The sequence below is a fragment of the Rosa rugosa genome, chromosome 5 (assembly GCF_958449725.1).
Source record: "Rosa rugosa chromosome 5, drRosRugo1.1, whole genome shotgun sequence".
NCBI lineage: Eukaryota > Viridiplantae > Streptophyta > Magnoliopsida > Rosales > Rosaceae > Rosa > Rosa rugosa.
This window is the reverse complement of record NC_084824.1, coordinates 27,203,068-27,214,335: the sequence shown is the minus strand read 5'-3', so window position 1 is coordinate 27,214,335 and position 11,268 is coordinate 27,203,068. Positions and strand designations below refer to the sequence as shown.

General features: G+C 36.1%; 1 protein-coding gene across 1 annotated transcript; it reads left to right on the top strand.

The window, feature by feature from the left end:
- The first annotated feature begins 2,171 nt into the window (after positions 1-2,171).
- Positions 2,172-5,169, top strand: LOC133709258 (GPN-loop GTPase QQT2). Its single transcript, XM_062134937.1, has 6 exons — positions 2,172-2,460; positions 2,679-2,787; positions 2,953-3,179; positions 3,544-3,834; positions 4,303-4,508; positions 4,646-5,169. The coding sequence occupies exons 1-6, from the start codon at positions 2,347-2,349 to the stop codon at positions 4,914-4,916; spliced, it is 1,218 nt and encodes a 405-aa protein (XP_061990921.1). The 5' UTR covers positions 2,172-2,346; the 3' UTR covers positions 4,917-5,169.
- The last annotated feature ends 6,099 nt before the right edge of the window (positions 5,170-11,268 follow it).

Here is an 11,268-nt window from a genome sequence, read left to right as displayed (position 1 = left end):
TTGTCACCCTCAATTAAAGCCTGTGTGTTTCAACGAGTCTTTTACTTTCGTTTGGCACGCCTTTTGCCCATAATTCAATCCTGCAAAACCAAAATGTTCGTTAAAAACATCAAATTTTTACGCACCCTACATGTTCCGTATGGTAATGAAATTCAAACTCTGACCTCTATTGGAGCAAAACTATAACTATTTTTCATTTAGATAGAGACTAATTTAGTCAGTGTCTTCTTTAGTTCTTGGTAGTTTGATACAGTCTCACCTATACATGTCATTACTTCAACAGAGATTTTTGAGAAACAGGATTCCAAACGAGGCTAAGATTAGTTTAGGGAATGCAGCAAGGCTAGGTAGCAGTAAAAGTAATTGGAGTTGTTAGATTTATTTTTGCTAGCTAGTGGTTTTGTTTTAGACTTGAATAATGTATACTGCATACCTTCTATGCAAAGAAATCTAGTGTAAGATCTCTTTTTGTTAAAACTCATAGTTTTTCTTTTGTTGGAAATAACAAAAAAGAAAAAAAAAATCAAGTGTCTGAGTTTTTCTTTTGAAAATCTTGACAATAGATTTTTCTCCATAGAAAGTATGCACTATACATTATTCAACTCTAAGAAAAACCATCGAGATAAACTAATCTAACAACTCTGATTGTGTTTAGTACTTTCATGTTGTCATTCCCGAGCTAATCCTAGTATCATACTTGTTTAGGATCCTCTTTAATAGAAATCCCCAAATTGAAGTAATGATACGTATAGTTAGGCTATATCAAACCACCAAGAACTAGAAAAGACACTGACTAAATTAGTTTCTAAATGAAAAATAATTTTTTTTGAAGCTTTGGGAAACAATTGTAAGGGTTTTTTTTTTTTTTTTTGAAAGGGGTTTGGGTAAGGGTTTTCTTAAGACAAGCATGTATTGTACACAATACAAGAACACATACTAAAACATGTACTGAGTAGAGATCAAAAGCACTAACCTTGAGAAGACATCTCGATCTTCTCCCTCGAGCACTCCAATGAATGAAATCTCAATAATGGGGTAGAGAACTTGAAATGCTCATGTCTGATTGCTAGAGTAGAGATTATAAGCATAGAAAATTAGGCGTCTCCCATAAAGGTTCTCTAATCCTATTACATTTAGGCCAACCTTATTCCTGTTTCACATGTATATAGGTATACTTATTAGGTAAGCAACCATATTCAATACTGATAATAGATAAAGATCATGGAATTGATCGACATTGGCAATGCCATTTGCTTGTTCTGCTAGTAAGGTAGCTTAATTGTTGTGATTACTAAACATTAAGTCTTACAGCATGTTCAGACCCAAAAAAAAAAAAAAAGGTCTTACAGCATGTTGAACAACAACAACAAAAAAAGTTCCAACATGCATTTCAAGAATACTGCTATTTAAAGCTCATTATCGTTTAGGACACATAGATTCATTTTAATGAAATAAAATAAAATAAAAGATAGAGTTATAACAAAATTCCCACCAGCATCAAACACAAAACCTCTAGTAGCCAAGCCACCAACAGATCTGACAAAACCATAACAACAAATTACCCATTGAAAAGATGAGACTTTGAGCAATTGCATGCCGCCAGACGCAGAGCATAACCGATAAGGCGTCCCCTTTTAGACCGTAAGACTGGAGACTCCCATCAATGCTTACGAGAAATTTAAAGAAGACCATGATGTTGACGTAGAGTGCCACAAGATGCCCTCAAACTTTGAGCGGCAACACCTAGAGTTAGGATTCATCAACATTTGATAAAGAAAAACTAAACATGTCATGCTCGAAAAACTGACACCGTTTTACTTCACCACAAAGGACTAAGATTTGTTGCCACCAACTCTCAATATTGGCAATTAAAAATTAAAAAAAAAAAATCTAAAGAGAAAAAGGAGTCTCTCTCTAAAAAATAAAATAAAGGTTTCCAATTTCCATTTTCGATTAAAATTTCGATACTTAGGGTTTATAAATTTTGAAAGAAATTTTAAAATTTTGATTAAATTTCGATAAATATTTTTAGTTAACTATTAATTTTGAAAATATTTACGATTTCGATCAAATATAGATAAAATTAAATTATGAAAAATTTCGAACCCACCCAAGACACTATGGGTCATGGGTCATGGTACCCTTTTCAGTTCTCACCGCCTCTCTGTTTTTATTCTCAGAAACAACTCTCTAACCAAGTGTCAGGCCCCTCTCCTCTTTCTACCGCCTTCACACTTTGCTTAGTTCAAAGCCCTCCTCCCGCTTTCTCTCTATTCTCTTCCCCGCCGCCGATAACCCATATATTCCTCTTTCCGGCGCAGAAACGACCGCCAAGCTTTCACACCGATGGACATTGATTCCGATTTCCAGAAAATGAACATCGCCTCACACCAACAACAGGTCGGGGGCGCTTCATCGGTGCCAATGGACGCTGAGGAAGACGACCCTTCCGTCGTCAAAGTAATCACTCTCTCTCACTCTCTCCCTCTCTTTTTCAACCGCACACGCAGGCCTAGGGTTTCGTTTCTCAAGCTTTATATTTGTTAAGATAGAAATCATTGTTCTTTGGGCAAATTTGCAAAATTAGGTTTCAGTTTTCTTTTCCTTTTGTAGTCAATTTTGTTCTTCTTGTACTGAATTGTGTGTGATTAAGCTGGGCTTTGGCTGTGGAAAATCAGGGTAAAGAGGCTGAGGACCTCCATGGTTCAATGGAGAAACTTAATATTGAGGAATCATCCACCAGCTTCAAGAAAAAACCTGTTATTATTATTGTTGTAGGCATGGCAGGTAATTTCATTCGATTTTGTATGCTCTGTTCTGGTCATTACAATTGATATGCTTCTCTGCTTGATTCATTCTCGGTTTCGTTTTAGTGAAAGAGTGTTATGTTTTTGTGCCACCTTCCATTCTAATGGAGTTAGGAGATTGAAAATGTGTTGTGGGTTCGTGTAGGGAGTGGTAAAACAACCTTTCTTCATCGTTTGGTTGCCCATACTCATCAATCCGGTATTCGTGGCTATGTGATGAACCTCGACCCGGCTGTGTTGACTCTTCCATTCGGTGCAAACATTGACATCCGGGATACTGTTAAGTACAAGGAAGTGATGAAACAATTCAACCTTGGACCTAATGGTGGGATTTTGACCTCGCTCAATTTGTTTGCGACCAAGTTTGATGAGGTAAAAACTTTCCTCTGAAATATTTGCCTCATATCCTTTATTGTAGGATGTTTTGGCTCTATGCCTCTGTGGATGTGTCATGCTGCCATTCTGTAACTCAGTGTTATTAGCAATCAACAGTAACTATCATATTGAATTGCGTGTTGCATTGTTCGACTTGATGTTTGTTTTACTGGTTGAAATTGTTTGCATATGTATGGAAATCTTTCCCTTCATTGCTTGGTGCTGGTTGTATCCATTTGATTTTGCTCTTTTTTCACCAAAACATTTGATCTCATGTCGTTCTTTTAGCTCATGCATTATATTTTATTCTTCTTTTTATCCCCCCAACCCAAAAAGTGATCATCATACTTGTCGATTTCAGGTTATCAACGTTATCGAGAAGCGAGCAGATCAGCTTGATTATGTTCTTGTGGACACTCCTGGTCAGATTGAGATATTCACTTGGTCAGCATCTGGTGCTATCATCACAGAAGCATTTGCTTCAACATTTCCTACTGTTGTGACTTATGTAGTTGATACACCTCGCTCAGCTAGCCCAGTTACTTTTATGAGCAACATGCTTTATGCTTGTAGTATCCTCTACAAGACAAGGCTGCCCCTTGTGCTGGCATTCAACAAAATTGACGTGGCTAAACATGAATTTGCTTTGGAGGTATGCTTATACCTGGGTTAAAGTCGACATCTCTATTTGAATGCATGCATTGACACACACTACTGTATATGGTTGAATATGGTTTGGAAGCTTTTAGGGTAAAAATGGATGTTTCAGTTCGGATTCCTTTATGTCTATCCTGTTTAGCTGATAACGAAGTAATTACCCACTGTTTAGGGCTTCCAGAATTCTTGTAGTGCACTTAAGATGCAGCTGTCTCCTGTGAATATTCTGGACTATTTGATTCCTTCTTTGTGGCTATTTCATCAAGATAATCTAAATTACTGTCATGCACTTAAGATGCAGCTGTTTTTCCTACATTGTCTTGGTCTTCCTTTTTCTTTTCTTTTTTAAAATAATTATCATTATTTTTTTTTCTCCCTTTCCTTTTTCAGTGCCAACTCAATCATGTAGTGAGTACATTTTTGATTTTATCATGACATTTTATTGAAAACTGTTGTGATGCAGTGGATGCAGGATTTTGAGGCATTTCAAGCAGCAGTGAGTGAAGACCACTCATACACTTCAACTTTAACAGAGAGCCTCTCCCTTGTGTTGGATGAATTCTATAAGAACTTGCGGTCTGTTGGAGTGTCTGCTATTTCTGGTGCTGGAATGGACGCCTTCTTTAAGGCTATTGAAGCAAGTGCTGAGGAGTACATGGCCACCTATAAGTATGTCCTGAACCTGACAACCTTTCCACACTTTTTTATACTTTAGTGCCAGTTAATGTCTATTTTTCTGCTATGGACCATAATTGTCAGTCCACATCCAGTTTTTATAAAGTTTGTTCTTGTTGTCTTTTGTGTAGGGCTGATCTGGACAAGAGACGTGCAGAAAAGGAGCGTTTAGAGGAGGAAAATAGGAGGGAGAACATGGAGAAGTTGAGGAAGGATATGGAGCAATCCAGGGGAGAAAATGTGGTCTTGAGCACTGGTTTGAAGGACAATGGAGAGAGGAGCAAGGCCATGATGGATGAGGACGAGGATGAGGAACTGGACGAGGATGAGGAGATAATAACTGAAGATGAGGATGTCATAGATGAGGATGAAGATGATGAAGATAGCAAGTTCCCCTTTTAGTGATGATGCTTCTTTACTGGGCGGATGATATCTTTTGGAGCAAGCAGACTTTGTAAGTATTAGCAAACTAACTAGTTACCAAGGGGTGGATTTGACTATCATTTTAGATGTTCCACACCTTTTTGCTGTGTTGAAACTTGATGGCAATGCCAGTACTTTGAATACTTTGTGATCATTCTTCAACATTTTGGTGGTTGAAAATGAAATCAGGTCTCTCTTAATACATGAATTATTATTGATGGATTTTGATGCCCCTTGTGTAGTACTGTTGTGTATCGTAAGCTTGTCGTCATCAAGAGATTTTTCATTTGCTTTTTTGGAGATGCTCTTACAACTTGTAGAAATACTTGAATAGGGTGATCATAGCACATAGATTGTACGTGTGTAAGAATAAGATCAACAACAAATAGGCTGCACTAATTCTTTCTGATCAATGGTTCTATGAGAGGTCTTGTGACGCCGACCCATGGACTTTGACACTTATTTATTCCTCCTTGTATGGAGGGTTTCTCTGCACTTGTCCAGCTCATGCATGAGGCAGGGAACTTGCAAGGTATGTGATTGTGTTGGCGTGCTCCATGTGTGCATCACGTACTTTTTGTTGATGAGGGTTTCCTCTTCTCAAAAGATACATGGGATGCTTGTTTGAAAATTAAATCTTTACTTCAAACTTATAATGTGGCTTTGGGGCAGAGGATCAATTTTAGTCAAAATAATTCGTAGGATATGCAGCATTATCTTGCTGGATTATTGAAAGTGGAGTGTGTGCCTTACCTTGGTAAGTAATAAGATCTTCCATTCTTCCTACATAAAAAAGGGATTTTAGTTACTTGAAGGATATGCTTTGTAAGAAATTATCGGGGTGGACATGAAAGCTGACGGGGGAGTTCCTTATCAAGGTAGTGAGCCACGCCCTTCTCACGCATGCGATGAGTTGTTTCCTTTTGCAAGTGGGTTTCTGCAATGAATTACAACAGACGTGTACTTCCTTTCTTTTGGAGGTCGTGGGAAGATCATCGTAAAATCCATCGAAAATCTTTCGAAGGTCGTAGGAGATTTGGGATTCGGCAATCTCTACGTTTTTAATCTAGCCATGTTGGCCAAGCAATCTTCAAGGATTATCCAAAACCGTAACTCCCTGAGTCAAATTTTAAAGCCTGTTATTTCCATGCGAAGTCTTTTTGGGATGCGTCTTTGGGTTTAGCTCTCTCTCACACACTAATCTTGTAAGTTCTTTGTTTTGGATTGCGCTGGAGGTTGGTAACGGGAAGAATATTGCTATATGGGAGGACTGGTACATACCACGTTCTCATAATTTTCGACCCTTATTCCCATTCGAAGTCCCACTACTGTTCAGTTTGTCTCCCAACTCTTTGAAACTACAACTCGTCAACTTTGTTCATGGGATACAAGTATACAACACTGTTGAGTCTTTTTTTTATTTTATTTTATTTTTATTAAGAAGAGAAGAAACAAGTAACTACAACGAGAAACCTCTAATTACACCACCAATTCTAGATTGAAGGTAGAGAGAGCCGGGAGGGAAAGACAAAAATGCGGGGAATTTGGTTTGCGTAAGCAGGGCCAGCACTATGTTTGTCGAGGCCCTAAATGAATAAAAAATTGATCTTTACGGAAAGTTTCATTGATCAATTACTAAAATTCAAGACTTTCACATTCATATCTTTGATTAAAGCTCGGATGCGCCAAGGAGGATCACCCTTCTTGTTGATAGAGTCGATAATAAGTTTAGAATTTCCCTCAACAAGAATCTTGGAGCACCTGTTTTCCAAAGCTTGAAGTAAAACCATCTTTTACTGGACTGCATTCTGCAACAGTGACATTTGAATGGCCAATCTTCCAGGTACCTGCATTGATGGGGGAACCATTTGAGTCCCTAATAACAAACCTAGCAGCCGCCTCTTTCTTGTTAATAACGGAACCATCAAAGTTCAGCTTCGAGAAATTCTCCTGAGGAGGGGACCAACGGATAAGAGAGGAACTGCAATTAGAAAGTCTCTTAAAGTCCGCCTGGTTATGAGCTCTGTAATTATCACCAATTGATGCAGCCAATTTTGAAGACATTTTTTTTGTTTCAGACTTGGGAAAGACTGAATTGAACCAAGAAATAAACCTCTTTTCAAACAAATTAATGTTGGAAATATTAATTCCAACAAGATTCCAAACACTTGAAGCAAAACAGCAGGAGAAAAACAAATGGTTTAAATCCACCACCCCAGAGCCTTACAAAGCACAAGTAGAATCAAAACTACTAGTATAACGAGCAATTCTTGCTCTGGTTTTCAATCTCCCCCTAGTGAGCACTCAAGCGCAAATTTTAAATTTAGGGGGAATGTTAAGCCGCCAAATATTTGTACTCAATATGTTAATGTTGGAAAAAGAAGTAGTCAGATCACATTGGAGCTATGTTGCATACTTAATGGAAAATCTTCCATTAGCTACAGGACCCCAAACAAATTCATCCTTGATTGTCGTAAAAGGAATGGGAACACTTATAATTGAATTCACCGTATCATGATGCAAAACATTAGAAAGTTTATTAAAGTTCCAGCAGCCATTAGCAATAAAGCTTGTAGATGAACACTAAATCACAAACATTTTCATCCAAATTAACTAAGTGTCAATGATTGATATCTACCAGATTGATAATAGGGAAAGGAAAAGGCCAGTTGAAAGTCCAAAATTTAATGTCTTTACCATCACCAACAGTCAAACGCATACCTTGAAAAATAAGATCTCTAGAATCTAGAAATCCTTTACAAGCTAAATAATGATTAGCTTGTTATTAAGGACGAAAAAAGAATGCTTCCTAAGATACTTTTTTCTAAACTAAATTCACCCAAAGACTATCTTGATTGGAGTTATTCTCCAACCAAGCTTAGCTAAAGCTTCATTCAAGAAATCAAGGGGTTTAATTCCAAGCCCTCCCATAGACTTAGGGAGACACAATTGATGTCAAGCAACTTTCCCTACCCCAGAAAAAATTCCTTGTCTCTTTCTCGAGGGATTTGATAACTTTAGAGGGATACTTGAAACAAGACATGACATAATTAGGCGTACCAACAATATTTGATTTAGTTAAAGCTTTCCAGCTCTTGACAGAGTAGCTTTCTTCCAACCATTCAGCTTATTAGAAATTTGAAGCAGAAGTTCTTTAACATTAACCAACATGTTTTTAAGGCTGACCTGATTAGAGCTAAATTCATTTTACATCCTTGAACTTTATGCCTAAAATCGTCTGTGCCCCCGAGCTTTTAATTTAATCACATATGCTCTTATACTCTCTAATATGATCAATCATAATCATTAGTAAATTAATTCCTTAATTTCTTCATAAATTAGTGACAATGCATGCCCACTTAGGGTCAATTTTTAGCCTTGATCATGTAAATATATAGTATGTTTCTTGCATGATCAAAGGCTAAAAACTAGTTTGAGTGGACAACAATATATGAATAAATTGATAGATTAGTGAAGGATTGGCCATAATTGATCAAATTGAAAAGTACAAGGGCACATGCGATCAAATTAGAAGTTTGGAGGCATAACTAATTTTAAGTGTAAAGTTCAGGGTGGTAAAATGATTTTTGCTCTATTTAAAACACTAGTGATACTGTAATGTGCTTGATATAATGAGAAAATTTGAATGCTAATATAAAGTCACTAAGATATGATGGTTGAAAAAGAAAAATTGCAATAAAAACTGTTGTCTGAACTACCTTGGCCACCTAGATCCACTTTGCAATAGAAAATATTACAGGCTCATTAGTAATATCAAACCTTGTAAACTAAGAATGTTTCCTTCTCTTCGACCATAAAGAATGTTTGTTGAAGCCTTCCATAAGATCATGAATAATTCTGCTCTGTAAGTGAGATGAAAGTACACCTATGTCTGGTTCAGTTGCCTCTATGAATGTAGCAAGAACTTCCTCTGAAGTGTGGTTAGCACAAGAATTAAGTTTCCATGAAGAAAAGCACACTTTTTTGAAGAGTTAGATTGGTCATGATCATGATCCATAGAGTTGATCTTGAGCCTGTTATGGCTGGACAGAAAGCTTGAAAAATATTTTATTGAAAACCATGCGTCTAAATTCACAACCATACATTGCAATTATAACCATAATGAACAGCAGAAGACCATCCATCTGCTAAGTTGGTCTCACTTCAAGACGATCATGATAAAAGGCATGATTAAAGTAATAAAATGCATGATCAAACAACAGTGTCATAATTATATCAAGGGGAATTTGATTCTACACTCAAATTCACACACCCCTTTTAGAATAAACCCATCCATAATAGTGTTTTTTTTTTAATCAATCGATCAATGATTGTAATATTCATCACAAGCCATAATAGGCCGTTACATACCCTTCCGCTGCCATTTAAGGGCATAGGCAGACAAGAAGATAGTGGTAGTACCCACAGTGGTACATTTCTATAGACCTACTCATTATACAGTCAAATTCGTAGAGATAGCGGAATCCTCCTTTGGTACTACTCTAGAGGCGCTAGAGGTACATAGAATGCATAGAAATGCGTAGCTTCCTAATACAAGGAAATTATTGTAAATAGATAAACTAAAAACATAGGAAGGACCTAGGGCAAAAACACCCCAGCCCAAAATTAAAGCCCAAGAGAGCAGCCCCAAGAACATGTAATAGTGTTTTAATATACACCTAAACCAATTAATTAGGCTTATTCAAAATAAAAAAACCTATTAAATAGGATAAATATTAAAACCCAATGTTGTTAAGAATTACTAAAGCTGCCACTATCAAATTCCCCATTCACCATTAATATTAAAATCCAGTCTTGCTGTCGATGGAATTACTCAACCCTTGATTCGAACAATTGAAACTCTCCTCTGGGTTGGAGGTTATGTAATCTCCACATTCAAAAGCCTAATCTCTACATTCAAAGCTGGTATCAATATCTCCACAATCATGCGATTATGTTTTTGATTTCAAATTGTGATTGTGATATAAATGGATCACACAATCAGAGGTTGGTGGGTTGCTTTTGTTCAACTGCATATCCCTTTGATCCAATTGGCACGGTTGATGAGCATTGTGTTTGCTACCTATTCAATAGGTGTGTGTCTTCCTGACGAAGAGGTATTTGTTTTGTGATTTTTCAGGGTTTATGCTATTGAATAGGTATAATAGATTCTACAAGTTCTTGATTGCATGTTTCTTTTTCCTCTTATTGTTTCTCAATAGATTCTACAAGTTCTTGATGGCTAAAGAATACTTCCACCTAGAGTTTAGGTGCGACCTTCTCCACAATCATGCGATTATGTTTTTGATTTCAAATTGTGATTGTGATATAAATGGATCGCACAATCAGAGGTTGGTGGGTTGACTTTGTTCAACTAGATATCCCTTTAATCTGATTGGCACGGTTGATGAGCATTGTGTTTGCTACCTATTCAATAGATGTGTGTCTTCCTGACGAAGAGGTATTTGTTTTGTGATTTTTCAGGGTTTATGCTATTGAATAGGTATAATAGACTCTACAAGTTCTTGATTGCATGTTTCTTTTTCTTCTTATTGTTTCTCAATAGATTCTACAAGTTCTTGATGGCTAAAGAATACTCCCACCTAGAGTTTAGGTGCTATCTAATAATAGGAATATCTCCACAAAAAAATGTTTAATCACGTTGAGAAATCTACGAAATCTAATAGGAATATCTACACAAACATATCTACTAAAAATTAGCAAATATATAGATCTGAAAGGAAGAGATATACAATAATTAAGGCAATTAATCTTTTTAAATAAGAAATATCTACACAAACATATCTCCTAAAATATGGCATCAGTTATATACTATAATTAAGGCGATTAATCACGTTGAGATATCTAATAATAGAAATATCTACACAAACATATCTACTAAAAAATGGCAAATATATAGATCAAATCAGAAAAGAAGAGATATACAGTAATTAAGGCAATTAATCATTTTTAAATAAGGGAAAAATAACTTGATTGTATTAAATTCTAATTTGTGTTTATAACTGATGCCATATTTAAATTCAAAAAAAAAAACTATATTTGAGGAATATTTTCCTTATTCAATAAGAAGGGTAAAATAGTCAAACTAAAAAAACGTGAAAAAACTTAATTATAGACTTAAAACTTATAAGGAAGGTTTAATTATGTGAATGGGTGTAGATTAAAAGAAAATATAGGAATGAGTTTTTCTTAATAAGAGCTTCAGTTTTTGGGTTTTTTTCTAATTTTCTCTTATATGAAATCATAATGTCAAGTAAATAAAATAAATGATTAATTTCAGTTTACCTCCCTGAGGTTCGGGTCCAACATC